The following is a 27,564-nucleotide window of genomic DNA, read 5'->3' as shown; positions in this document are numbered from 1 at the left end:
TGATACACATCCTACAAAATTCAAAATTACTACATGTGGAATCGACGGCGCCGCGACAGCCACTCTCCGGCAAGGCGACAAATCAGCAAGAGTGACGTCAGGAGATGTAGTCGCGATTAATGCATTGTTGGCTTGTTAGAGTATCCTAAGACCGCAGCGGCTGACTATTGCAGGGACGGACGGCGCCAAGGCGGTGGAGGAAGAGCCGTGTATGCGGCGGTGTGGTGGCGGAGGCAGTGGGTCATGAGGCGGCGCTGTGGCAGCCTATAGCGCGCTGAGCTACCGCCGCTGCGGAGGTCTGCTGTTCCAATTTTTAATTTTTAATTTTTAATTTTTAATTTTTAATTTTATTAATTAATTTCTATAAATACAAGTTTTTTTTTTATTTTGTGGCTATAATGACTGGGCGGACAAGTTTTTTAGCTAGGATGACTAGGTGGACAAATTTTTTACGACTGTTACGTGGCTGTTCCGCTTTATAGTATGTTCAGCAAAAAGGATTCAGTTTAGTGCTAAGCTTATTCTGCCTATTGTAAACACTCTTAGCTTTGTATTGGAAGATTCCTTTTTCTTGTTCATTTCGGTGCTAAGTTTATTCTATTTATGTTATCCTTTTATTTTGGTGCTATTTTCATTTTGGGATATTTTTCTTAATTAGCTTTTTTCATATTTTATTAAATATCCAAAAATAAATCATTATCTTAATATTTTTTAGTTAATTTTAAAGATGAGTATTTCTATAGTATTATGTAAAAGTAAATCACTATCTATTCTTTAAATATCGTGCAGGGTGATTAAGTCAACTGAAAAATCAATTTTAAAGGATAATTCCCATTATTTTCGGAAATTATGAAAATAGAAAAATTATATCATTATGTATATATACTTTTGCAAATTTATCACTACCTTTTTATAATATGGATAATACGGGTGTGATCAATTGTTAACTCACCCTTAATTACTAACTACAACTAATTTAAGACCATATGAATTAAGAGATCTAATGGCCTATAATTTGTCATGTGTAATTTCGTTTTTCATATTTTAATATTAAAAATAAAAGATTAACACCACATTCAGAGTTTTAAATCGCAATGTCAATATAGTGTATTAATGATATCAACACAATTTAACATTGACATTGTACACATATAAGAGCATCCACGTCTGTGCTCTTTGGCAAGAGCACGAATGTGGGCCCAGACCACTTTTATTACTTTTTTACTCCATGCTCTTCCCCAAGAGCACAACACCCACATCCATGCTCTTTCGCAAGGACATGTTCGAGGGTCCCACCATTCCATTATTTAATTTAAATACTTCAATTACTAAGAATACATTAAAATATAAAAATTACATAATTAAATCCTAAAAATAAAAACTATAAACTTAAAATCCTAAAAATTAAAAATTACATAATTAAAATCCTAAAAAATAAAAATACATAATTAAAATCCTAAAAAATAAAAAATACATAATTAAAGGCTAAAAATACCCCGTGGAAGACTATTCCTCTGGCCCTATCCCCAATGTTCTTCGGAGACCCCGTATCATTGCCAAATGTGAATCAAGTTATTCGGGGGTCATATTTGACCTATCGGCCAAATTGAGTTGGGCCAAAAGGGTCCACAATGAGTTGGCGGGGGTTTTTGGTGGCACAAAGGGAGCGTGAGCGTATGGAGTCGCGACGCGACAGCGGTTGGCCGTCGCCTTCTTCCTTCCTTGCGGCCGGCGTTGGGAACTGCTCGGGCTGGCGTCGGGGCTACCTAAGTTAGGTCCAGCGAGCTGGCTAGCCACCTCATCCTCGCCGGCATCGGATAGGGATACCGACCTCAAGTTTGGCCGACAACTAAAAGAGAAATGTTTTCGGCTTGAGACCATTGAGTATACCAAGTACTCAGCCCTGCATTTGTTTTCCTTAATGTGTAGGTTGATCGTTGTCGAAGCGGAGGAGGTGTTGGGAAAGAAAATAAATTAAGGAGTAAGGTAGCTGATGTAGTATGTCTTCATACATATTACATCGTCTTGGTACTCTTCCACTACAAGATCTAGAATTTGCTTTAGAAAAGACTATGCACCCAGAAATTACTCTGATTCGATATGGTTGTACCCTTTATCACAGTCAGACAATGTTTCCGTGGAATTAAGTATTATCCATGATAAGTTTGAGACTATTTAGTAAGTTTAGTCCCGAAATATCTACGCTTTCTTTGACTAGGGAGTTGTGGTCGTGACAAAGTGGTATCAGAGCACCGTTCTTTTGCTCTGACCCAAGAACCTTCCTTCAAGCCTCAGTCCAGAATGATAGGGCCAGACTAGGAAGTGAGTAAAATGATAAGTACAAGGATCCCAACGCCTCGGCTCGACACGGTCAACTGCAGAAGAAAAAAGGGGTTGACGACTGCTTTTCCAGAATAAAGTTTTTAAAGAAAGAATTATTTTCCCATTTTGAGAAGGAAAATAGATTTTATGAGATTTTAAGAAAAAGAGAAAAATGTATTTTCACGGCCCTATATAGGAATGAAAATGTTTGTTGAAATATTTGCGTGATGCAACGTGATAGTTGATACTTTGCATAAGATATGCTTAATGTATTGTGTTTTTTTTCAAAGAGCTTGATAGAAATGTATAGATGTCATGTGGGACTATGTATGCGAACCTAGAGTGCTTTAGAAAAGTACCTTAGGTGGGACATAGGTGACCAAGTACAAGTAGAACGAGAATTTGGTACTGCCTTCAAGGGCGACGAGACTAACTGAACCCATCAGTTAGGGTGAACCCCTAATTCCAAGAAATTATAAGAAAGCAACAACGAACTATAAAGTACCAGTGTACGACCTATAGACAGCAACGAAATGAAGTCCATTCCTTTGAGCACACAGATAGTATATATATATATATATATATATATATATATATATATATATATATATATATATATATATATATATAGGGTTTTGATCTATGCAAAACTAAATTTAAATACAGAAACGCAGAACAATATCATAATTAGGTCACTTTTAGGTCATAATTAGGTAATTTTTAGGTCATGCTTTGTTAGCATGACCTAAAACGATCTTAGCATGACATTAAACCCAAACATTATAATATGACCTAAAATTGCTTAATTATGACCTTCCGTGTTTTTGGTTGATTATTGACCATTAGATCATCTAATCCTAGGGCCAAGATTTGGTCTGCATTTCTGGATTTAAACACATACTTATTTTGATCATCTCCCTATATATGTATATATATATATACTAAACGATGATAAGATATAGCCACAGAAAGATTTAGTACGACCTTTTCGGGAGACAACGGATCAGTTCATACCACCTTTTACTCAGCCTTTCGTATACTTATATATATTTTCAGTCACGAGCTATATTGAGAACCTTATCTTTGTCATGTAGAGATGGCACGTCAGCGCTATACTCAACGACGACCACTCCGGGCAGAAGCCGACTCCGAGGCAGTCGTGCGCTACTACAGGACATACCGGCGCTGTCACGGGGATACTCTAGCTGAATTCGTCACCCATTATGGAAAGCTGTGGGACGAGGCAAACCGGTACGGGGTGAAGCCCTACGAGGGCATAGTCAGACTCGTGGAGTTATTCTCACCGGAGTGGCGAGGGTGGATGGCGGCCACAACCCAGTTATATACCTCATCTCAGCCTCCTACCTATGGGCCGATAGGAGATATGTCGGTCTTCTTGAGTGCGGTCTCGGCAGGATGTTTCCATTTTGGGAACAGGCCTCCGCCAGATACACAGGCACCAGGGAGCGAGAGGTTCCGCAGTCTGCCACCACTGGCCCTCATGCGGGGGCAGACGGGATCTTCGAGGAGGGACAGTCGTCCCGAGTTCCCAGCCGCCGGAGAGGCAGGGCAAAGATGGAGGACACGTCGGATTCTAGCGACGAACTCGCGCCGATGGAGAGCGGCACAGGGGATGGAGACGACGAGGAGGATCCCGAGGAGGGTCCAGAGGAGGAGATGATAGAGGACAACAACACCAAGGAGCCACAGATTGGCAGCCTCGCAGACTTGATGATGGGGATCATTCCCCCACAGCCTATCGAGCCTCTACCTGTGATTCCTCCACCTCCCATGGAGCCCTATCACGAGGAGCTACATCAGCCCCTCCATCCGATGGATCTAGCCTTCTACAAGGGCCTGTATCTCTACGTAGAGCATGTGGATAGAGATTTACGTAGAGCATGTGGATAGAGATTTCACCGCCGACCCCCTAGAGGTCCCACAGCCTACCGTCGCACCCGAGTATGAGGTGGAGTTGTGGTCACCGATTGATATGCCCTTCCAGGGGACGAGCTACGGTGACCCAGTGTGGATCAGTAGCGACTCAGAGTAGGGTCTGTTGGACGGGTCGTGGCCACGTCGGCGTAGTAGACTAGCTTTCATTTCTTTTCTGTGTAGAACGATTGTGCCGTCATTTGTAACAAGTACTAAGCCCTCGCAAGAGGAATTTTCCCTATTATGATGAATGTTTATGAGGTTGCACAAATTATGACTCTCTGCTCGTTTATCTTTAAGTATGTGCATGAAAGAACATGCATGAAACATGAAATGAATCATTAGGGAACCACATACATGACTAAATGAAGTTTGTGGATGATTGATACTAATATTATCTTGTAACCAGAATGCCACCCAGGAGACGCGCGGGCAGACCAAGGAGGTATGCAGAAGTAACGGAATATGTGCCCCAAGGAAACAGAGGCGGGTGGAAGAAGTGTTTCTCAAACAGAACCCACCTGTTTTCAATGGTCTGGGAGACCCAGCCACAACAGAGACCTAGGTGCGTGCTATAGAGCGCATCTTCGATTTCCTACAGTGCACTGACAGGGAGCAAGATTATGACTCGGGAGCAATTGGCACTCCTAACTTGGGAAGAGTTTAAGAATGAGCTGTACGACAAGTACATTCCCAAGAGCTATCGCAAGGCAAAAGATGTAGAATTTTATAATCTGAAGCAGGGAAGGATGTCAGTGACTGAATATGATAGGATGTTTTGCGATATGTCTCGCTATGCGCCTGGTTTAGTGGACACAGACGAGAAAATGGCAGAAAAGTTCTGTACCGGCCTGATGTCAGAGATAAGAATGGCACTGGCTAGCCATGGAGGTCTGTCTTACGTTGAATCACTGGGCCGAGCCCTTGACATCGAGGCAACCATGCCTAAGGAGAGGCCGACTGCACCTTTCACTACTGCTCCACCGCTGCAACAACAGCAGGTCCCTCGAGAAAAGATGAAGTGGGAAGGAGACCACGTCTCGACTGAAGCTAAGAAGTCACAGTTCGCTCTAAGGCCACCGCAGAACAGTGGGCGTCAGACTGCCCCAACTCAAGCTGTGGAGCGCCGAGCCCAGGCCCCTCGCTGTGCAAGATGCTCAAGGAACCATCACGGAGAATGCAAGGCCGGAACCGATGGGTGCTTCAACTGTGGCCAGAAGGGACATTTCTCCAGGAACTGCCCAAGCAAAGTAGCTGGGACGGGAGGACAGCGTTCGCAACTGTAAGAATCTTTACATATCTTTTTTAGATCATCCCTTCTTTATAATCTCAGTATCAGTCTTTCTACTATTGTTTATAAAATAACTTTCTTTTTGTTTCTCTTGCATTTGTGTATGGCCATACTATTTCACTTGCTATTTATTTCCTAATGGAGTTCGAATCGGATCTGATTTCATAATCATTGGTAATTAAGCTCTAAATTTAGTTTTTATCAAGGGGCTCTATATTTATGTTGCAGTTACGATTTTGAAATTTGTTACGTGCAGCGCTTCTCGTGCTTTTTCTCGCCATTGTAGGTGCGCTCTCGATTAATGGTTGATAGTATTGTCTTGTTTATCAGTTTGTGACATCAATGAAGACAGAGTGGGTATGATTGCTATAGTTCTAATTTTGTCAAAAATACTTCAGTTTGTTTAACTGCAGCAGTAAACATCCTTGTGGCGATCACAGTGGGATTTGCCAGTGCTTTGGTTCTGTCATTTGTTTTGATGGAAAACTGTAAGAAACTTTACATTCGTTTGTCTTTTTAGTAGTATCATTCATTTATCTGTTTTGATGGTCAAATATTCGTTCATTATCATCATGTATCCGATGTTCTTGCAGTTACCTATTCATTTGGAGATGATGTGGCACCTAAATTCATATTCACTGGTGCGCTTTACATCTATGTCTGATTATGAATTGCATCGGTGCTGTCTTTCATATGAAGATTTGGAGAAATTTATGTTTTTGTTTGGTGTCATCTCGAGTATGATCATATGTGCACCAAGGATCATCATTGGTCCTTTCGCTGTGTGGTTTCTGATTTACAAATTCCGAAGAAGGCGTTATTCCACATATGATGCTATAGAAAGCTACCTACAAGGCGATAACAAACTCGTGCCAATAAGGTACTCGTATTTGGATCTGAAAAGGATGACTAAAGGTTTCCAAGAAAAACTGGGTGAAGGAGGCTACGGTTCTGTTTACAAAGGGAAGCTCCGAAGTGGCCTTCATGTAGCAGTTAAACTGTTGGAGAAATCCGGAGGAAATGGGCCAGATTTTATGAATGAAATAGCAACTATTGGAAGGATACACCATGTCAATGTAGTGACATTGGTGGGCTATTGTGCACAAGGCTCCAAGCGTGCCCTTGTCTATGATTTCATGCCAAATGGTTCCCTCGAAAAGTACCTTTTTAATCGACAAGAAAAGAGTTCCTTAAATTGGGACACTAAGTTTGAGATTGCGGTGGGAGCTGCTCGAGGGATTGAGTATTTACATCGAGGGTGTGATGTTCAGATCTTACATTTGGACATCAAACCTCATAATATACTTCTTGATGGCAAGTTTGTACCCAAAATATCTGATTTTGGGCTGGCAAAGTTTTTCTCCATAGATAAGAAAGCAGTGACCATGACCGCTGCTAGAGGAACCATAGGGTATGTTGCTCCAGAACTAATTAGCAGGAGTATTGGGGAAGTGTCGTACAAGGCTGATGTGTATAGTTTCGGGATGTTGTTGGTGGAAATGGTAAACTTAAAGAAAGACTTGGTAGGAGTGAATGATGGTCTAGATCAGTATTTTCCAAATTGGATTTATGAGTGTTTTAACCAAAGCAAAGAAATTGAAATGCTCAAAGCTATTGAAGGTGTTGGCTACGATGATGATAGCATTAGGGATATTGCTCTGAAGTTGACGATAGTTGCATTGTGGTGCATACAAATGAATCCAAATGATCGTCCATCAATGAGTATGGTATTGAAAATGTTGGAAGGTAATGTTCAACGTCTACAGATTCCTAGGTACCCATCTCAGTCCAACAATATTGTTATTAATGTCGATCAATCTGAGATTTCATATTCCACTAGCTCTATGTTGGCTACCTTATGATATTTCTTCCTCTTCATAGATTACTGCTGAAGAGTATATGTAAATATAGACTTGGCTCTTATAACAACTTATGTATTGATTCCTTGCGAAATTGGTATTTGAATATATAGTAATCCTACATGTGTCGATCCAAGGAATTTATCTACTACTCTAGCTGAGTCGTATTCCTTTTTTCGATTGTCACCCTGTAGCTGAGTCATTTTCTTTTTTTGGCAAAAAGTACTTTACTCTCTCTTATTTACTCTTTCTTCATCTCTTTACATTTTTCCTTTCTACTTTATTCTCCTTTTCCTTAACTAATTTAAAATAATTTTTCTTAAATCCAAAATAAATGCCTCCACCATAGAGGGAGTACCATGTTTTATTACGTACTAAGATGTTCAAGATTCGGTAATTGGCACTTTGGCGTTATTCTAAACCATTATGCTCATAATATTGTTTGAAATTATTCAATTTAAGTATGATACATTAGTAGAAAAAATTAAGAAAAAGTGAACTCATGTAAGTCATGTACCAGGAACCGTGGACATGAACAGGAGATATTTTGTAGTGTAAAATTAATTGGAATGAATTTTTCATTTATAGTAGTGAAATTAATATTTTAATTAAAGGCGAAGTAGTACCTTTCCTTTTTTATAATATTAGTAATAGATAGATTTTAATTAATTTTGCATTATCATTTTGAATATTTATATCTTTTTAATCATTTGTTTTCCTTAAATGTTATTAATGCTTTTGAGCATTTATTTTTTAGCTTATGATCTAACCAATGAGTTTAATAAATAGTTTGGTTTAGTCGTCGGTTAAATTTATGCAAAATATCGGTTAATATATTCATTTTTGGGTAGAAGAATTTGTAAAAGATGTACAGATTTATAGTATTAGTAGCACTTTCATAGCGACAATAGAAATTAATGCTACAGAAATTTCAACGTGGAGTTATAAATTGTGATGGATGAGTTAGTAGAATTCTCTCCAATCAAACAACGTCATTGATTTCATTAAAATTGAAAAAGACTATAATCTGTCCTAAATGAATAAGTCCTGCCAAATCAAATCTCCATTCACATATAGTTTAGTACAACTGCTGCTGCAAAATCAATTGTTGTCGAGTTATTTGGCTGGATAGATATTTATAGGATTTCATTTTTAAAATTAATTGGTGATAAATTAAATACTTTATAAAATTTATATAGTAAATTTAATTATCTTTTTAAGTCAATATTATTATTTCCTCCATCACACTTAAGTTATCAGATGAGTATTTTGGACTAAAAAAAGACTAAAATGTCTTTTAAGAACTTGAGGGTATTTTGGACGAAAAAATAGTCAATGCAAAAGTCATTCCAGCAATATTACTTTAAAACCGAGAAATGTGTGAGAATATATTTAAAGAATAAAGTCGAATTTGATATTATGACAAAGTGTAGTACCAAAAATGTAGTTCACTCTAGCCACATTGGAAACTGGTGTATGACAAATTCGAAAAAAAGTAGCAAGTAATTGATTTGGTATATAATTAGAGGTTGTGTTTGTGTGAGATTGAGCATTGTGAATCACATTATCTAGCCATGATCACAACACATAACTTCCTCTTCCTCACAACTTTGATTCTCTCATTCCATTTCTTCCATTCTGCTGATGCAAACAAGTGCATTCCTCCTTCGGCGTGTGGTGCTATTCGCGATATCAGCTACCCTTTCCGCCTCAAGAGCGACCCCAACCACTGCGGCCATCCCAAATTCGAACTAACCTGCGAAAACAATGTCACATTCCTCTATCTAAACTCTATCAAATACCATGTCAAAGCAATCAACTACCAAAACTCCAAAATCAGACTGGTTGATGCTTCCATAATCAACAATGACATCTGCTCTTTCCCCACCCATTCCTCATATCCCCATACCTCCAAAGATTTTTCTTCTTCTCCATACTATTATCCTGAACCCTTTCAAGAATTGTTTGTTAACTTGATTAGTTGCCCCAGTCCAATGAACAAATCTTCCCTCTTTATAGATATAACTCAACATTGTGCCTCTAATTTATCACATCCTCGATTTAGTTATGTACACGTTGGGCGTATCATGGCCTCGAAGGTACCACACCTGTGTGGAGTAGATATAAATGTCGTAATTTCGAGGCGGGGATTCATGATTCTCAAGAATGCTTCACTCTCACAAATCCACCAATCTATCTTGTATGGCTTTGAACTCAACTTTTGCTATAATTGCAATGAAAAATACACAATATGGGGTAAGAAAGCTAGCTAATCTTGTTAATTAAGATATTATGTAATTTCAGCACTCATAATTAAATGCTTTTAATTGTTGAAAATGCAGATCAACTCTTGATTCGATACGAATATACTCGTAAGGATACACATTTTGAATGCTAACTACGTAATATAAATTTGTTCAAAACAACCTATTAATGATTATAATCGTTATCTATATCTGCAGTGTATCTCACAATTCCTCTGGCCATTCTAGGTTCACACTTAACAATTTTTTCCTCGTTAATTCTTCATCAATTTTATCACATCAATCAAGAAGATATCTAATTTTGTGAAAGAAAATGTCAGTTTTGGTAATTGCAGGGGTAAGCCTTCCTGTGACAATCATCATCGGAATTACTGCTCTATTACTACTCCCGTATACTCCCCGTTGGGAATGGATACAAGGATGTAAGAATCTCCAATTTCGTTTTTCCTTTTAGAGTCTCTTATTTTCTCAAATGTTCCTTTTTAAATCGCAGACTATTACTATGAGGCTATGGGATCACCTACTTCCATTTCATACATGGGTACGCTCTTTAAATTCATTTATCTTTTACTACGACTAAGTCTCTTATCTATTTTATTAATTCTATTTGGTAGTGTGGTTTTTGATCTACAAATTTCGGAGAAGGCATTTGTCCGTATTCGAGGGAGTAGAGTCATTCCTACAAAGTGACAACAAACTCGTGCCAATAAGGTATTCCTACTCGGACATAAAGAAGATGACAAAGAATTTTAAAGATAAATTAGGCGAAGGGGGCTTCGGTTCTGTTTATAAGGGAAAGCTTCGAAGTGATATATATTGATCAATTCATTATTCGTTTTTATTTATAGATATAAGTAGTAATAATATTTGATTATTCAACACAATGTCAAGTAAATATATAATAATAATTCATTGTTAATTTGCATCCTTCAGTTTTGAAATATGTCATGAAAAATCGATATGGGATTCAATCCTTTAATTGCAAGTACATGGTTTTCAATCGAGGCAGTCTAGTTAAAAATTAATGTATTTATTAACCAACTATTATAGCTAGTAATTAACGTTAATTGCATAAATATTGAGATAGAGGTGTGATCAATTGAACTCTTTCCTTATTTGCTAATTACAACTAATTTCAGATCATAAACATTTAGAGATCTAGTGGTCTATAATTTTCCATAAGTAATTTCATTTTTACTAAAAAGTGGAGTAGACCCTTATTGCATTAACTCATTTCCTCAACATTTCATTTAAAATAATTCATCTGTCTCTGTCCCTGAAAAGTATGAACTATCTTCTTTTTAGTCTATCTTTGCAAAATACTCTTTCTGGTTCGCATTAGAAGTCTCATTTTTTATCGGCGCGGGTTTTAGGTAATTGTTTTACTTTATAAATGAAAGTGGTAGAAAAAGTTAGCGGAATGTGGTTCCAGTTTTATACATTGATTTTATAATAAAATGTGATTGAGTGAGTTATTAGAATGTGGGGTCCAATTACCAAAAATAGTAAAAGTAAAATGAGACTTGTAATGTGGACCGGACTAAAATGACAAAATGAGACTTCTAATGGGATCGGAGAGAGTATGAACTTTCTAAGTTTAGAAATCCAACTACACTACTAATAAAATGGACCTCACTCTCCACTAACACTACTTTCACTATCCTCTCTCTTTATCTCTCATACTTTATCAACAACGCATTAAAATTCGTATCCAACTAAAAGTTTATACTTTACAGGAATGGAAAGAGTAAATGAACATGGATGAATGATATCTTACATACCTTATGTGAGCACCACTCTCGTTTGACGTACGTTTAATATTGTTCGTTTCAATTTATATATCTAATTTGATTCTAATACATTAAAAAAATGTTATTAAAATTTTTAATTTTATAAAATTCATAAAAATCAAATTTCAATTTACTTGTTTTCTATGTAATTTTAAATAAATTAATACAATAATAAAATAGAGGAGAAGTCTCATGTACGCAAATAGTTTCTAACTAAATAGAGGGAGTAGTTGTTAGTTTTGGGAACTCAAATTGTAAAAATACCTCAAAGTCTCTAACTACTTTCAAAACGTGTACTCCCTCCGTTCTCTCGTAGTTGAGGCGAAACTTTTTGGCACGGAGTTTAAGAGAGGAATGTTGAGTGTGTTAGATAAATAGATAAAAAAGTAAGAACCACATTCCACTAACTTACTCTCACTCACATTTTATTATAAAACTAATAATTTAAAAGTAGGACTCACATCCTACCAACTTTTTCAACTCACTTTCCATTACATTTCTTAAAATTCATACACAGTCAAACTGTGACAATATTTGGGGACGGAGGAAGTACATTTAAATTAAGGATTGGAATGGTGAAGTTTTTGGAGTACTCCCTCCATCCCTAATAATTTGGTGCCATTTGTAGATTTAAGCATGTAATACTCCCTCTGTTCCATAGTATTAGTGTCATTTTGCCATTTTAGTACGTTCCATAGTAGTGGAGTCATTTCCCTTTTTAGAGCATCCACAATAGATGTCCTAGTGGGCACCCTAGTAAAAGTCAACTCATTCTTCTCACTTAATTTACTCTCTCTTACTTTATTATCTCTTTATCTTTTTCATTTCATACTTTATTCTTCATTTACTTAATTCACTTAACATAATTTTTCTTAATCTTCGTATCGGAAGAAATGACTCCTCTACTATGTAACGGAGGGAGTAGATAGTAAGTTGTAAAAGTTAGTGGCACGTGGATTCTACTTTTATATATTAATTTTAAAATAAAATGTGAGTGAGAATGAGTTAGTGGAATGTGGAGTCCACTGCCAAATATCATAAAAGTGAAAGATGATAAATTTTTAAGAAATGACAAAAAAGAAAATATGTGACAAATTTTTAGGGCCGGACAGAGTAGGAGTATTTCCTACGGGTGGGGATCCTCTGCTGTGCTGAAAAGCACAGCAGCCCCTGCTGCCCCTCACAACAAATAAAATAAATAAATAAAAATAAATCTAATTAAATAAATATATATTATTTTGATGAATAGTGAGGAGCAGCAGGGGCGGCTGAATCCCCACCTATTTCCTACTGCCAAAAGAAATTAATGCGATAGAAACTTAAACGCGGAATTATGATTTGTGATCTGTGATGGATGGGATTGGGGTCCATCATCATTGTCTTTGTTCAAAAATTAGAATATCATCATTGACTGAAATTTTATGTGCGTATAAATATAAATAAAATGTAAATAGGCTAAACATACTTCTCATTTAAGAAGAATTAAAAAGGCTTAAATATTATGGACAAAACACGTCTAGATATTTGATGGAGTACGGACTAAACAAGCCCAACAGCAGTGACGGCCCATCAGCCCAAAGCCCAAGGAAGAGTATCAGATCGGCATTACCAAAGAGTTCGGCCCCAGCCTACAGCTCGGTAAAAGCCAACCAATCAGTTCGGCATTGCCAAAGAGTTCGGCCCCAGCCTACAGCTCGGTAAAAGCCAACCAATCAAGCTCTACTCTCAGACCGGCAAAAGCTGCTCGGCAATAGTTCAGCAGTTCGGTCTCAGTATTTGACCGAACTGGGAGATAGTCAACTCATGTCAGAACCTCCACGATCTCCACTACACCCACGATCTATTTAGTGGTGTCAAGCAGTCATTAACTCATGCAGGATAGTGGGCCCATGCAGGATCGCATGACCTCCACGACATCCACAGCCATCATTAGTGGTGATGCAAGCCACGATCTTAGTTCAATATATAAATAGAACTTAGATCAGATAGATTGGGGGGACTCTCTCTCTCTCGCTCTCTAGAGATAAAATATCAAATAGCAAGTTTGTATTTGTAAGCTGTAGAAAACAGATCAAGCAATACAACTCTGCCCTCTTTTCTTCCCGTGGACGTAGATTTACTTCAGTAAATCGAACCACGTAAATCATTTGTGTCGTGATCTGTATTTTCCTGCATTCACAAACATCAGAAATTCGCGGATTCATCACTGGCGCCGTCTGTGGGAAACAGAGAACCAAATTTGTGATAAAGCGAGTTTTTGATCCTCTTCTACCAAAAAAATGCATACCAGATCACATAACACCCGTGCCTCCGTCCGTGATAACCATGAGGAAGCTAATCCAGCAGCCCATAGGCCTGGAAAGCAGCCTCGTGAAAAATCTACTTCCAGTTCTCACGGAGAAGGAACAAGCCGCTCAAAGGGTCCACACACCGAGTCTTCCCAGCAGCCTGATTTGAATGAGGCTGTCAAGCTGTTCTTGGCTGAGAAACAGGATGAGTTCTTAGCCTTCCTGCAAAAGAGCCAAGAGCCGAAGACGAAAAGGGTGGATTCTCCTTCCTCCTCCAGACATGAAAAGTCACTACCGCAGTAGTGCCGTGTCTTCCGGAAAGAAGAATCCTCAACCCCGACGTGTTCCTGTTCCTCCTCGGTACCGGAACCACAGGAGAACTCCATCTCCTCCGTACCGAAGAGATGTCAGTTCGTCTGAAACGAGCTGCAATAAGCCAACGATTGTGAAGTCCAAGCTTCTAAGGAGGATACAAGACCACAATTCAGCTTAACAAGCAGTCCGTCTGAAACGAACTGCAACAAGCTAACGACTGTGAGTCCAAGCTTCCAAGGAGGATACAAGACCACAATTCAGCTTAAACAAGCAGTTCGTCTGAAACGAGCTGCAGCAAGCTAACGATTGTGAGTCAAAGCTTCTAAAGAAGATACAAGGCCACAATTCAGCTTAAACAAGCAGTTCGTCTGAAACGAGCTGCAATAAGCCAACGATTGTGAGTCAAAGCTTCTAAAGAGGATACAAGACCGCAATTCGGCTTAAGAATCAAGCACTTCGTCTGAAACGAACTGCAATAAGGGAAAGTCCGATCCACGCGATAAACCTCGCCGAATTAGGACGACCAAGTTCGGTCAAAGAAGTTTACCTCATAAGACCGATGACGACCATGTCTAGTCAAAGAGGTTTACTGCATAAGACCACTTCGGTTAACTGGGAAAGTCCGATCCACGCGATAAAACTCGCCGAATTAGGACAAGGGAAAGTTCGATCCCGGCGACAAAAATCGCCAAATTAGAACACAAAGACGAGTCCGGTCAAAGATGTTTATTTCATCAGACCAAAGACCAAGTCCGGTCAAAGATGTTTATTTCATCCGACCAAAGACGAGTCCGGTCAAAGATGTTTATTTCATCAGACCAAAGACGAGTCCGGTCAAAGATGTTTATTTCATCAGACCAAAGACGAGTCCGGTCAAAGATGTTTATTTCATCAGACCAAAGACGAGTCCGGTCAAAGATGTTTATTTCATCAGACCAAAGACGAGTCCGGTCAAAGATGTTTATTTCATCAGACCAAAGACGAGTCCGGTCAAAGATGTTTATTTCATCCGACCAAAGACGAGTCCGGTCAAAGATGTTTATTTCATCCGACCAAAGACGAGTCCGGTCAAAGATGTTTATTTCATCCGACCAAAGACGAGTCCGGTCAAAGATGTTTATTTCATCAGACCAAAGACGAGTCCGGTCAAAGATGTTTATTTCATCAGACCAAAGACCAAGTCCGGTCAAAGATGTTTATTTCATCCGACCAAAGACGAGTCCGGTCAAAGATGTTTATTTCATCAGACCAAAGACGAGTCCGGTCAAAGATGTTTATTTCATCAGACCAAAGACGAGTCCGGTCAAAGATGTTTATTTCATCAGACCAAAGACGAGTCCGGTCAAAGATGTTTATTTCATCAGACCAAAGACGAGTCCGGTCAAAGATGTTTATTTCATCAGACCAAAGACGAGTCCGGTCAAAGATGTTTATTTCATCCGACCAAAGACGAGTCCGGTCAAAGATGTTTATTTCATCCGACCAAAGACGAGTCCGGTCAAAGATGTTTATTTCATCCGACCAAAGACGAGTCCGGTCAAAGATGTTTATTTCATCAGACCAAAGACGAGTCCGGTCAAAGATGTTTATTTCATCAGACCAAAGACGAGTCCGGTCAAAGATGTTTATTTCATCAGACCAAAGACGAGTCCGGTCAAAGATGTTTATTTCATCCGACCAAAGACGAGTCCGGTCAAAGATGTTTATTTCATCCGACCAAAGACGAGTCCGGTCAAAGATGTTTATTTCATCCGACCAAAGACGAGTCCGGTCAAAGATGTTTATTTCATCAGACCAAGGACGAGTCCGGTCAAAGATGTTTATTTCATCGGACCAAAGACAAACATCAACTTACCCCGTACCTTTATCCAGAATGCCGAAGTGACTCGCTTCGCCGAAGTAATTCACTTCGCTTTTCGGGGGGGGTAGTGATGGAGTACGGACTAAACAAGCCCAACAGCAGTGACGGCCCATCAGCCCAAAGCCCAAGGAAGAGTATCAGATCGGCATTACCAAAGAGTTCGGCCCCAGCCTACAGCTCGGTAAAAGCCAACCAATCAAGCTCTACTCTCAGACCGGCAAAAGCTGCTCGGCAATAGTTCAGCAGTTCGGTCTCAGTATTTGACCGAACTGGGAGATAGTCAACTCATGTCAGAACCTCCACGATCTCCACTACACCCACGATCTATTTAGTGGTGTCAAGCAGTCATTAACTCATGCAGGATAGTGGGCCCATGCAGGATCGCATGACCTCCACGACATCCACAGCCATCATTAGTGGTGATGCAAGCCACGATCTTAGTTCAATATATAAATAGAACTTAGATCAGATAGATTGGGGGGACTCTCTCTCTCTCGCTCTCTAGAGATAAAATATCAAATAGCAAGTTTGTATTTGTAAGCTGTAGAAAACAGATCAAACAATACAACTCTGCCCTCTTTTCTTCCCGTGGACGTAGATTTACTTCAGTAAATCGAACCACGTAAATCATTTGTGTCGTGATCTGTATTTTCCTGCATTCACAAACATCAGAAATTCGCGGATTCATCAATATTGTTGTACTAATACATTTTATATTGTTATATTTTTATACAATTTTTGTTTTATTAGATCCTTCATTTAATGTATTTTGTTCTATTGTCTTTTAACAATTTTTTATTTCATTAGGTTCTTTAATAAATTTTTTTTTATTTCATTAGGTTTTAATAATTTTTTTATTTTAGTAGATCATTATACTAATTTATTTTTGTTTAAGATGTTCTTTGATTTGATCTTTATTTAACTAGGTTCAGATGTTTATTTAATGATTCTTGAGTCGATATTGCAACTGAATTAATTTCAAAATTAAAAAATAAATAAGTTTAAGTAACACAAGAAAGTTAATTGATTTATGAAATCCGTTAAATAAACATCCAACCAAATTACAAAATAAAGTATAAAAATCCAATGAAAAATAATTGTAAAAGAACCAACGGAAACAAAATGCATTGGTACAAAAAAAAACAAAATGCATTGGTACAAGGACCTAAAGAGTGTTTTTTGTAAAAGTACCTAATGAAACCAAATGTATTAGTTAAATGACTTCTAGATCTGTTTTATCAATATTATGTGTACAGGAAATATATATAGAGAGCACGAAGTAAATATATTATTCATAAAAAACTTCATCCATTAGTATAAAATTAAAAACAAGTCGAATTAAGAATTAAACAAAATAAGAACCATCATATTTATTCAATGTATTTCTAACATAAAAACTTGTCATATGTAGCTAGATTTTTTAATGTTGTATGAGACTATTTTCACAATTATGTGATAATTATATTTTGTTAGAAATAACTATGAATTTAGATGCAGGCGGGTCCTAAAAAATATCAGAAGTGATTTTTTAACTTAAGTTATAATCATATATTCATGAGTTTATTTTACTAGGACCAAAATGCACCCAAACCCTTGAATAGTACTTCCTCCGTCTCATTATAAGTGAGGTGTATTTATAGGTCGCCCCACTATAAGTGAGATATTTCCTTTTATGGTAAAAAGTAACATTACATCTCTGATCTCTCTCACTTCATCCTCTACGTTTTCTCTCTGCTTTTTTTCACTCCTAAAAACCAGTGACCAAAAAAAATGTGTCACGTGTAATAAGACGGAGGGAATAATAGTATTTGTTGGGATCTTTTTGTGTTCATGAACTTTGCCCAATAATAAATGTGATAGAGATATTTTTTTCCTTCTGGGGTACTATTTTGTTGTCTAACTGCAAAAAATATTAAAAAACTCCTTGGAGTCGACTCAAGTCAATATGGTGTTTCCTTCTGTAGCTTTAATAATTCTTTTTGGTCCCTTTCAAAATAACACAACCATGTGCAATCTGTAGATGGTAGGCCTTCAAAATGTGAATAGTTTTTCTTCATTTCTTTCTAAACTCTTGTTAATCAGTTATTGGAAAAAGTAACATTACATCTCTCTCACTTCATCCTCGTACGCTTTCTCTTTACTTTTTTTCACTCTTAAAAACCAGTGACCAAAAAAAATGTGTCACTTGTAATAAGGCAGAGGGAATAATAGTATTTGTTGGGATCTTTTTTTTGTCCATGAACTTTGTCCAATAATGAATGTGATGAGATATTTTTTTCTTCCAGGGTACTATTTTGTTGTCTAACTGCAAAAAATAATTCTTTTTGGTCCTTTCAAAATATGGTGTTTCCTTCTGCAGCTTTAATAATTCTTTTTGGTCCCTTTCAAAATAACACAACCATGTGCAATCTGTAGATGGTAGGCCTTCAAAATGTGAATAGTTTTTCTTCATTTCTTACTAAACTCTTGTTAATCAGTTGTTGGAATGATTTATAAATCTTGTTATGGCTAGTAATTCATATACTAATAGGACATTTGGTAGATATGTTAGAGCAAGCAAAGAGTTCTTATATGGTCTTAATCATGTGTTTGTTACGCAAGTTAGTATCAATGAATGACCCGTGTTATTTTCCTAGTGCGAGGAATGTGTTAATTGGGCCTAATCTAGGGTACCCACAATTTCTCTCTTTCGGCTTTTCTAAATTGGGCTAGAGACGAGCCCCCAGATACAGACACTGAAAAAAAGGTGGTTTATCGACGGAATTACTGACGGTATACAATGTTACCAACGGATTATCTACTGAATGAAATAGTCCGTTTCAAAAAAAAATTGTTGCTTTTTGTAGTGTGTTCATGGGCTTAGATGTTTATAAATCTTTCATACCTCATTGTCTAATCTCTATTTCTCACCATGTCTGTCACTATTGACTTATCTTATCTAGTTTGTCCCATTGTAGAGAAGACTCAACGCTTAGCAATTACTACATACCTTATCTAGTTTGTCCCATTGTAGAAAAGACTCAACACTTAGCAATTACTACGTACTTCATTGGTTCAGAATAAGTTTTAATGTGTAATTGGCAAAGTAAGAGAGATGGAGAGAAAGAGTAGTGTAAGTACTGTTATTAGAGAGTGAGATCCACATCATTAGTATTGTAGTGTAATAGTATAAGTTGTAAATAAAATGACAGTGTAGGGGTAATGTGTTGCTTACCTATTTCAAAATTAGATAGTTCATACTTTTCATGGACGGATTAATAAGGAAATAGTTCATACTTTTCAAGGACACAACGATTCAAACATTTGGTTCGGCACATGTTTTAATGCATAATTGGTAAAGTAAGAGAGAAATAGAAAGAATATTGTTAGTGGAGAAGGAGTCTCACCGAGTTTCCAAAACTAAAAAGTTCATACTTTTCAGTGACAGACTAAAAAGAAAATAGTTCGTATTTTTCAGGGACGGAGAGAGTATTATCTAGCTATATAATTAGGGATAGATTCATAAGCTTCCATGACACATCTCCAATGTCCACATTCCTCCTCCTCCTCCTTCCATTATTCCACCATTTATCTCAAGCTAATTTTACTCCCCTCTGCACTCCTTCCTGCGGTGTCATTCACAATATCAGCTACCCTTTCCGCCTCAAGGGCGACCCCGGCCACTGTGGTGACCCCAGATTCGAACTACATTGCGAAAACAACGTAGCCTCCCTCTCTCTCAAATCCCAAAACTACAATGTCAAAGCAATCGACTACCAAAACTACACCATCAGGCTGGCTGATGCTTCCCTCAAAAATCATGACATCTGTTCTTTCCCCATTCATTCCATATATCCCTACCCCTTTGCACATTATAATCCTTACGAATCCCCAATATCTCCCACCTATCCATATGATTACAAAGACACCTTTATCAATCTGATGAACTGTCCTAATCCCTTGAACAACTCTTCCACCTTTACCAATATCACATCTCATTGTTCTTCATTTAACGGCGGATATTCATACGTAAAGGTCGGACGCATGAATGCCTCAGACATACCGCATCTGTGCGGACTGGATCTCATGGCAATGACATCGTGGGAGTTTCGGGAGCTCAACAATGTATCGCTTTCGGAAATCCACACATCTCTCTTGTATGGATTTGAACTCGCCTTCTGCACAGTTTGCCCAGTAACGCCATCTTCCACTCCCACAGCTGGTGGTGTAATAATTTGGACAATATCATCGTATTTTAACTCTTACTTGTTATGGAAAATTATCTCACTTGCTACTCCTATCTTCATCTACAGCGCTGCTTGCGATTCCTCTTGTTGTTCTAGGTGAGCTCTTCGATTATATATGCTTCACAAAATATTGCATTGATATTAAAACTTGCAACGAATCAAATGGGGACTATAACGGTAAGAATTTATTTATACTGCGGTATACAGCAAATTCAGTATATATATGCCTTATTTTTAGGTATATGTCGTACTTTTAGTGTATATAACGGATTTTTGGTATAATACAGTAGAAATATATACCTATAATACGGTATATACTGTATTTTTCATATTATATAAAAAATATCACTCTAAAACAAGATTTTGGTGTAGTAGTATTTCGATGTGTCGTAGCGAAATCTGGCATACAATATCGGTATTGAAAATTGAAAATATCAAAATTTTGATATAGTAAAACATTTGGTAAGATAACAGTATAGTACTACTCCCTCATTCGTCTCTAAAAAAGTATGAACATTTGGTTCGACACGTGTTTAATTTATAGTTGGTAAAGTGAGAGACATAGAGATAAATGGTAGTGTAAGTAGTGCTAGTGGAGGGTGGGCTACACATCATTATTAGTGTAGTTAATGGTATAAGTTTTAAATAAAATAATGTGTCGGGTAATGTGTTGTTTAACTAATCCATAATTAGAAAGTTCATACTTTTCAGGGACAAACTAATAGGGGAAGAGTTCTTACTTTTCAGAGACATTTTTGATAAGTTGTATTATAACGATCCCGTCCTAGTTGCATATTGGCAAATAAAACAAACAATATTCCAAATAAAACCACTATATGAATCTAGCACTCCATAAAATTTGTCACATTTCACATTTTTCCATTTCTCACACAAAATTTGTCACATTTCACTTTTTACCATTTTTTGTAGTGGACCTTATGGTCAACAACTCATTCCAATTCATATTTTATTATAAAACTAATATATAAAAGTAGGACTCACTCTCCACTAACTTTTTCAACTCATTTTCTATTATATTTTTAAAACCCGCGCCGGGTCAAAGTGTGACAAAATTAAAGTAACGGAGGGAGTATATGCTTAGTGCTTTATTTGTTAGCAACTGGTTTTAATATGGAATAAATTTTTACATGGCCTTATATACTTTCTCCGTCCCATAGAAATATGTCATTTGATATGGACACGGGTTTTAATGCATAATCAGTAAAGTAAGAGAGGAGAAAAAGTAGTTAAAATGGTGTAGTAGATAGTGAGACACATAAATAATAAAGTATAAGAGAAGGAGAAAAAAGTTGCATAAATAGATATGAACTATTTGCATGAGACAGAGGAAGAAGGAAATATGGCGTATTTCTTATGAAACGGGGGAGTAAATAAAATGGTCTAAAGTTGAACATTGCAGGTGTGATGTGTGCATTAATAAGCCCTCCTATATTCACCGTCGTTGGACTCGTGGCTCTATTACAACTCTCGACGCTAACTGTCGGTTTACTATACAACGCCATCGGACTACCCCGTGGGGAACGTAAGGATCTTTATATTTAATGCGTGCATAAATACAGTTGATGGGAACATTACCGATATCAAATCCAGTCACTATTTCGTTAGTAATCAGTGAAGGATAACTTTCTGTCACTAATTCCCTCAGTAAATAGCTTTTACTGAACATGATCTATGGGCCAAAAATATTCTAATATTAATATTGAAAGTGATTTTTAGTCTAATCCTTCCCATTTATATGCTTTATTGCTTATATGAGTGATGTATTTCGTATGTATGTAGGAGACAGTCTCGCATCTCCTTGGGCTGGCATTGAATTAGGAACAGGTGCGCTTCTTATTTATGAATGTACTAGTATTTAATTTCAAGTCGTGTTTTTTAGCCTAATTTTGCAAATTCAGTATTAAAACACATTTTGTAGATTTTCAAATCATAAATTTCATTTTTCTGTTTTTATCTTTCATCTGGACTGAGTGAAAAGTAAAGGAAATACGAGGCTGTAAAATTAATTTAAAGTACTTTTCAAGCCTAGTCTGATGTTACTAGTGGTGTTTCCTTTGGCAGTTAAAACATCAAGTACTCTTGTTTAATCAATGTAATAAATCATCAAAACTTATTTTATATTTTTCCCTGGTTATGGCAGAATTAATTATTTTGGTACCAAGGTTCATCCTTTTTCCTGTCGCTGTGTGTATTTTGATCAAGAAATTTCGGAGGAGGCATAAGTCCATGTATAAAAGAATTGAAAGCTTCTTACGAAGTGACAACAATATCACACCAATTAAATATTCATATTCAGACATCAAAAAGATGACCAAAGGCTTTCAAGATAAATTAGGTGAAGGAGGCTATGGTTCTGTCTACAAGGGGAAGCTACGAAGTGGATTTCATGTAGCAGTCAAATTACTTGGAAAATCGGGAGCAAGTGGACAAGACTTTATGAATGAGATAGCAACTATTGGAAGGATACACCATGTCAATATTGTCAAATTAGTTGGATATTGTGCGCAAGGCTCCAAACATGCTCTCGTTTATGATTTCATGCCCAACGGTTCCCTAGAGAAATATCTTTTCAATAGAGACAAAACGATCTCATTGAGTTGGGATATGAAGTTTGAGATTGCAGTTGGTGTTGCTCGTGGGATTGAGTATCTGCACCGAGGGTGTGATGTTCAGATCCTGCATTTTGACATCAAGCCTCATAACATACTTCTTGATGATAACTTCATCCCGAAATTATCAGATTTTGGGCTAGCAAAGGTTTTCCCAACTAATAAAACCACCGTGACCATGACTGCTACTAGAGGAACCATAGGATACGTTGCTCCTGAACTAATTAGCAGAAGTATCGGAGCAATCTCTTACAAGGCTGATGTTTATAGTTTCGGGATGTTGCTGATGGAGATGGTGAGTTTAAAGAGAGATTTGATAGGGAACAATGACAATTCTAGCCAGTATTTTCCATATTGGATATATGACTACTTCAACCTAGGGAAGGATATTGAAGTCGTGAATGGTGGTGATGATGAGATTGATGATGATAGTTGGAGGAAATTTGGTCGGAAGATGACAATAGTTGCATTATGGTGCATACAGATGAGCCCAAATGATCGTCCATCAATGAATAAAGTCTTAGAAATGTTGGAAGGTGATATTGAACGTCTAAAGATTCCTGAATATCCTTCTCAATTTATTCAAACTTCCGTAGACCAAACATGTTCCACTGATTCAGTATCATTGCTGGAACATGACGAGGCTTCACCCAGTGTTGATATTATTGTTGAAGAGTAACATAGCTGCGATAGTTCTGAATTTCCTTAACATTGTAACATGTACTACTGTGGGCCCATGCTCTTATAAAGTGAGTTTCTTTTGGGCTGTGATTTGTAATGTTAGAATTCTCACTAAATCCTTTTTTCGCAGTGGATTAATTTAATAGTATGGGAAGAAGTTATTTGTAAATGGATTAAAACTCATTATCCAAGCTTCCTCGGCTATTAAGTCAACTTTTTAACATGTTAGGGAAGTAATGTTTATATTTAAACTTCTTATTATCATCTCTCAATATTAGAATTTAGTTGATCAACCATGTTCTATTGGTGAAATGAAAGAGATTAAAATGTTGAATTAGCTAGTAATGGATCATCTAAGCTAAACATTCTGCGCAAGATACGGTGACCCAGAATATTCCTACTTGGTACGGACGGAGCCATAAATTTTATATTAAGTGGGGCAAAATTATATATAAAGACATTTTAAGAATTTATGCAGGCTTATTTATAAGAATATTTAAAAAAAATAAAAAATAATGCTAAAAATTAGGGCTGTCAAATCGTGCGAGTTCGGTCGTTATTGTGCTTTCTGCCTGACTGATAACTCCTTGGTCCTCAGATTCTTGTCATGCCATAATTTAGTTCTCTCTTTATACCACATGGCCGATTCATAGCAATCCAATCTGATTTCCTCGAGTTCCTGGAGTTGCAGTTTCCTTCCCTCTTCACAATCCTCAGCTTTCATTTTCATTTCTTTCACGTCCCAGTAAGCCTTGTGCTCAATGCCGACTGGGAGATGACACATCTTCCCAAATACCAGCCTATAGGGAGACATCCCGATAGGCGTCTTTTAAGCAGTCCGGTACGCCCAGAGGGTGTCCCCCAACCTCTTGCTCCAATCTTTTCTCGATGGATTCACTGTCTTTTTAAGGATACTCTTAAACTCCTGGTTGGATATCCCAGCTTGCCCGTTGCTCTGCGGATGGTTTGGGGTGGAAAGGCGATGGTGAACCCCGTACTTCCTCATGAGAGCCTCCATTGTGCGATTGCAGAAGTCGGTTCCCTGGTCCGAGATAATCGCCCTAGGAAATTGAAGTTGATGCTGGGAAAGCTCAAGTCCAAGTGGGTCGGTCAATATATCATTGTTGCCATCCGAGCTAATAGAGCTGTGGAACTTCGGGGAAGTGATCCAAATTCTAGCTCTTTTCTAGTGAATGGTCATCTAGTCAAGTTGTTTAGGGACAACTCATAGTTATGCACAGTGGGAGAAATTCCGCATACCTAGTTTTCTCGCCTAACGGATCAATTTGTTAAACATTCTGGGAGGTCGACTTGATCAGTTGGAGGTGCAACATGTTGGTTAACGAATGGATCAAGTGAATCCCCAAGGTATTTACAAATTTTTGTAAATAAGAATAAATACTGTTTTTCGTAATTCCTTTTTAGAAAATATTTTCTAATCTCAAAAATATTTTCGGAATTCGCAAACTGACTGGGTGGACTATTATGCGAGAAAATTTTAGAATAACACAATCCGCTTGATCCAGTTGAGTTTCAAATTCAGATAGGCAGATTTTGGTAAAATTTTAGTTTGGAGAAGTGGGAAACCGGCACGTGTCGAATAAAAAGGCGGGAAAACCTTTTAGTGGGAAAGCTGAGATGTTTTTAATGCAAAACCATATCAATCGGTTTTGAGGGAGTTGAGGTGAATCCCTACTAAGCATGAAGTTGAGGTGAATCCTGCTGCAGAGGTTGAAGTAAACCCTATTGAGGGGGTGATAAGGCTCATTTCATGCATCGGTTATGGGTTCAATTATGTGATTTTCATGAACTAAAACACGTTTATAAGTTTAGGTGCGCAGAGAATCTACCAGACCCAGGAGGTGGATGGAAAATGGAGTGAAGAAGCCAGCTTGCAACCTGACCCAGAGGATTATAGGAGCAAAGAAGGGAGCAACTGTGAGCAGAAAAACATCTTTTGAAGGATCTTCTAGGAAGGGCAAAAATGACAAATCATCAAGGGAGAGTGCCCTAGAAGTCCGAGCCTCGGCTATAAATAAAGACAATCATGAAGAGAGGCATCGAGCTCACACATTACTTTTCGCTCTTAGCTCATTTCTCTTTGCTTCACACACATATTTCTCAGCGCACTTAGCATCAATTGGGTAATTCTGGGAGTTTGGGGTGGTCTAGTTTAGTTTCCATGGTGTAACACCATCCTCACGAAGGGCGAAGATACAATTGCTTTATTTTCCATTGTTTTGTTCGTCGTGAACTTCTCTGTTGGAAGCTCGGCGTTTGATATTTCCGTGTTGACTCTTAATTTAGTAGCTATGGAAGTTTCTATTTTCTGTTTAGTTGTTTTTGATGTTTGATTGTTTGTTTTTACTGATTTGGATGCTTTTCACAATTTATGTTTGATTTGGAATTGAGATCGGGTTGATCAGAGTTAATTTATGGTTGAATATGTTGAATCTGAGTTGAGGAGATATGGATTTGAATGTAGTGGAGTTGGTTTTTGTTGATCTGAGTTGAATCAAAGTTTGGAGTTGTGGGTCTGAGACGTGATTTTATGATTATGCATGGTTATGGATATTTACTGTTGCTTTCTTATTTTGTTCGGCCTAGTAGTTTAGATCTAGTAGTTTTATGCTTAATCGTAATGTTTAAAGTTGGATCTGAGATTGCTCTGTTTCCACATGTTTGATGCTATGTTTTCGTTTCTGTTTACTTAGCTCGCTGAAGAAGATGAAGTTAGATGTCTAATTTGTCACTGGCCGTTGTTTACCTTTCTGCAGCTTTTCTGTCATCATAGTTAAATTGAGAAAATGGTCCCCACTGCATGTTTACGTATTGTTTAGCTATTTTCGGAAACCCGTTTGCCTGGCCCAGTAGTTGAGTTGTCTGAATTCTCTAGTTAAATTTCATTTCCATTAGCCTTGCATTCGTACGTACTTTTCCTGTTTCCTAGGTCTGGTAGATAGATTAGTTACCTTTAAATTCCTTTTAGTCTAGTAGTTAAACCAATCTTAACTTATGAGTTGCGTGGCAGTAGCCAACTCTTTCCAAATCCTCTGAACATTTGCTAGCACCTCCATCTGGGATCGATCCTTACTACCCTATATACTAGCCAATAGTAGAATGGGTTAAGGTTTTGAAGCGATTAAGAGTGTCCCAACAACATATTTAGATAGTTTAGAGATTTGCTAGACCTAGCGGTTGAGTGAATCCTCTGGACCTGTTTGATTTATACAACACCTGCACGCACACAACTCATCTCTCAGTCACTCCAGGGGGTCGAGAGGAATCCTACTGAAGCAAGGATGTGGGATGTAGTCGATATGACGGATGATGAAGATGAGATTGAGAAGGAGCCACCAAGGGAGATGGCTGGACAGGGATTTAGTGGCCCTGAAGGTGGTTTGCCTAGGAGTGTAGTTGGAGCGTCGGTCCGAAGAAGGAGACTCCTCATGGACGAACCTTCGAAGGAAGAAGAAGATAATGTTGTTTTCCAGCCAATAGATGGGCCACGGAGTCAGAGACGCCCCGGGAGTGAGGAGAATCTGGCAAATCGAGTGAGGGAGTCTAACTTGCCCATTGGGGAAACAACAGAGAACCAAAGTGACAGACAGAGAAGAGAGAAGAAACGAAAAGGGAAAGAAATTGCCTATCCGACAAAGAAGAAGATGAAACAGCCCTCAATGGTTGTTGTGATCCAAGAGCCCGCTCTTGATGTGGGCAGAACAGGTAGGGAGGAAGAGTCTGATGATGAAGAAGCACTCCAGTGGGAGCGCAGAACCAAGAAAATGCATGATGAAGCCCAGAGCGGGCTGATGAAGAAACATGTGGCAGTGAGGCCGCAGTTTAAAAAGGTGCTCGTCCGATTGGATCGTCGTCTGCTATCTCAGATGGTCCAGTTCGACAATCCTAAGGGGAGGAAGACTGTGAGAAGAAAGTGGCTCCATACAAGACAACAAAATCTGGGAAGAAGATGCACCAACCGTCCCTACAGAGGCTAGGTGGCAAGGAGAAATTCCTGGAGTATATCACGGGAATAAGCTTCGATTGGCTGCTTGATATTGATATGTCGGCCGTTCCAGTAGCCCTAGCTCAAGACTTCTTC

The 27,564-nt window shown here is 38.0% G+C and overlaps 3 protein-coding genes across 9 annotated transcripts; all 3 read left to right on the top strand.

Moving 5' to 3' along the window:
- Positions 1-4,990: 4,990 nt before the first annotated feature.
- On the top strand, positions 4,991-7,458 carry LOC121779340 (rust resistance kinase Lr10-like). Of its 4 annotated transcripts, none has more exons than XM_042176667.1 (4): positions 4,991-5,539; positions 5,777-5,834; positions 5,947-6,036; positions 6,142-7,458. In XM_042176667.1, the coding sequence occupies exon 4, from the start codon at positions 6,160-6,162 to the stop codon at positions 7,408-7,410; it is 1,251 nt and encodes a 416-aa protein (XP_042032601.1). In that variant the 5' UTR covers positions 4,991-5,539; positions 5,777-5,834; positions 5,947-6,036; positions 6,142-6,159; the 3' UTR covers positions 7,411-7,458. The 4 variants fall into 4 exon arrangements, with proteins under 4 accessions (XP_042032601.1, XP_042032600.1, XP_042032598.1 ...); XM_042176666.1 differs by having other exon boundaries at positions 4,991-5,722; positions 5,805-5,834; XM_042176664.1 differs by having other exon boundaries at positions 5,777-7,458.
- A 1,400-nt stretch (positions 7,459-8,858) lies between these two features.
- LOC121779339 (LEAF RUST 10 DISEASE-RESISTANCE LOCUS RECEPTOR-LIKE PROTEIN KINASE-like 2.1) lies at positions 8,859-10,596 on the top strand. 4 transcript variants are annotated; one of them, XM_042176661.1, is made up of 6 exons: positions 8,859-9,663; positions 9,750-9,779; positions 9,870-9,899; positions 10,007-10,093; positions 10,165-10,212; positions 10,286-10,596. In XM_042176661.1, exons 1-6 carry the CDS (start codon positions 8,982-8,984, stop codon positions 10,489-10,491), a joined length of 1,083 nt encoding a protein of 360 aa, XP_042032595.1. In that variant the 5' UTR covers positions 8,859-8,981; the 3' UTR covers positions 10,492-10,596. The 4 variants fall into 4 exon arrangements, with proteins under 4 accessions (XP_042032595.1, XP_042032593.1, XP_042032597.1 ...); XM_042176659.1 differs by having other exon boundaries at positions 9,992-10,093; XM_042176663.1 differs by lacking the exons at positions 9,750-9,779; positions 9,870-9,899.
- Positions 10,597-19,430: 8,834 nt separating this feature from the next.
- Positions 19,431-23,631, top strand: LOC121779338 (LEAF RUST 10 DISEASE-RESISTANCE LOCUS RECEPTOR-LIKE PROTEIN KINASE-like 2.3). The gene is made up of 5 exons (XM_042176658.1): positions 19,431-20,126; positions 20,218-20,247; positions 21,572-21,694; positions 21,952-21,996; positions 22,313-23,631. The coding sequence occupies exons 1-5, from the start codon at positions 19,451-19,453 to the stop codon at positions 23,458-23,460; spliced, it is 2,022 nt and encodes a 673-aa protein (XP_042032592.1). The 5' UTR covers positions 19,431-19,450; the 3' UTR covers positions 23,461-23,631.
- The last annotated feature ends 3,933 nt before the right edge of the window (positions 23,632-27,564 follow it).

This window comes from Salvia splendens, chromosome 19 (genome assembly GCF_004379255.2).
Source record: "Salvia splendens isolate huo1 chromosome 19, SspV2, whole genome shotgun sequence".
NCBI lineage: Eukaryota > Viridiplantae > Streptophyta > Magnoliopsida > Lamiales > Lamiaceae > Salvia > Salvia splendens.
This window is presented reverse-complemented; position numbering and strand designations above follow the sequence as displayed.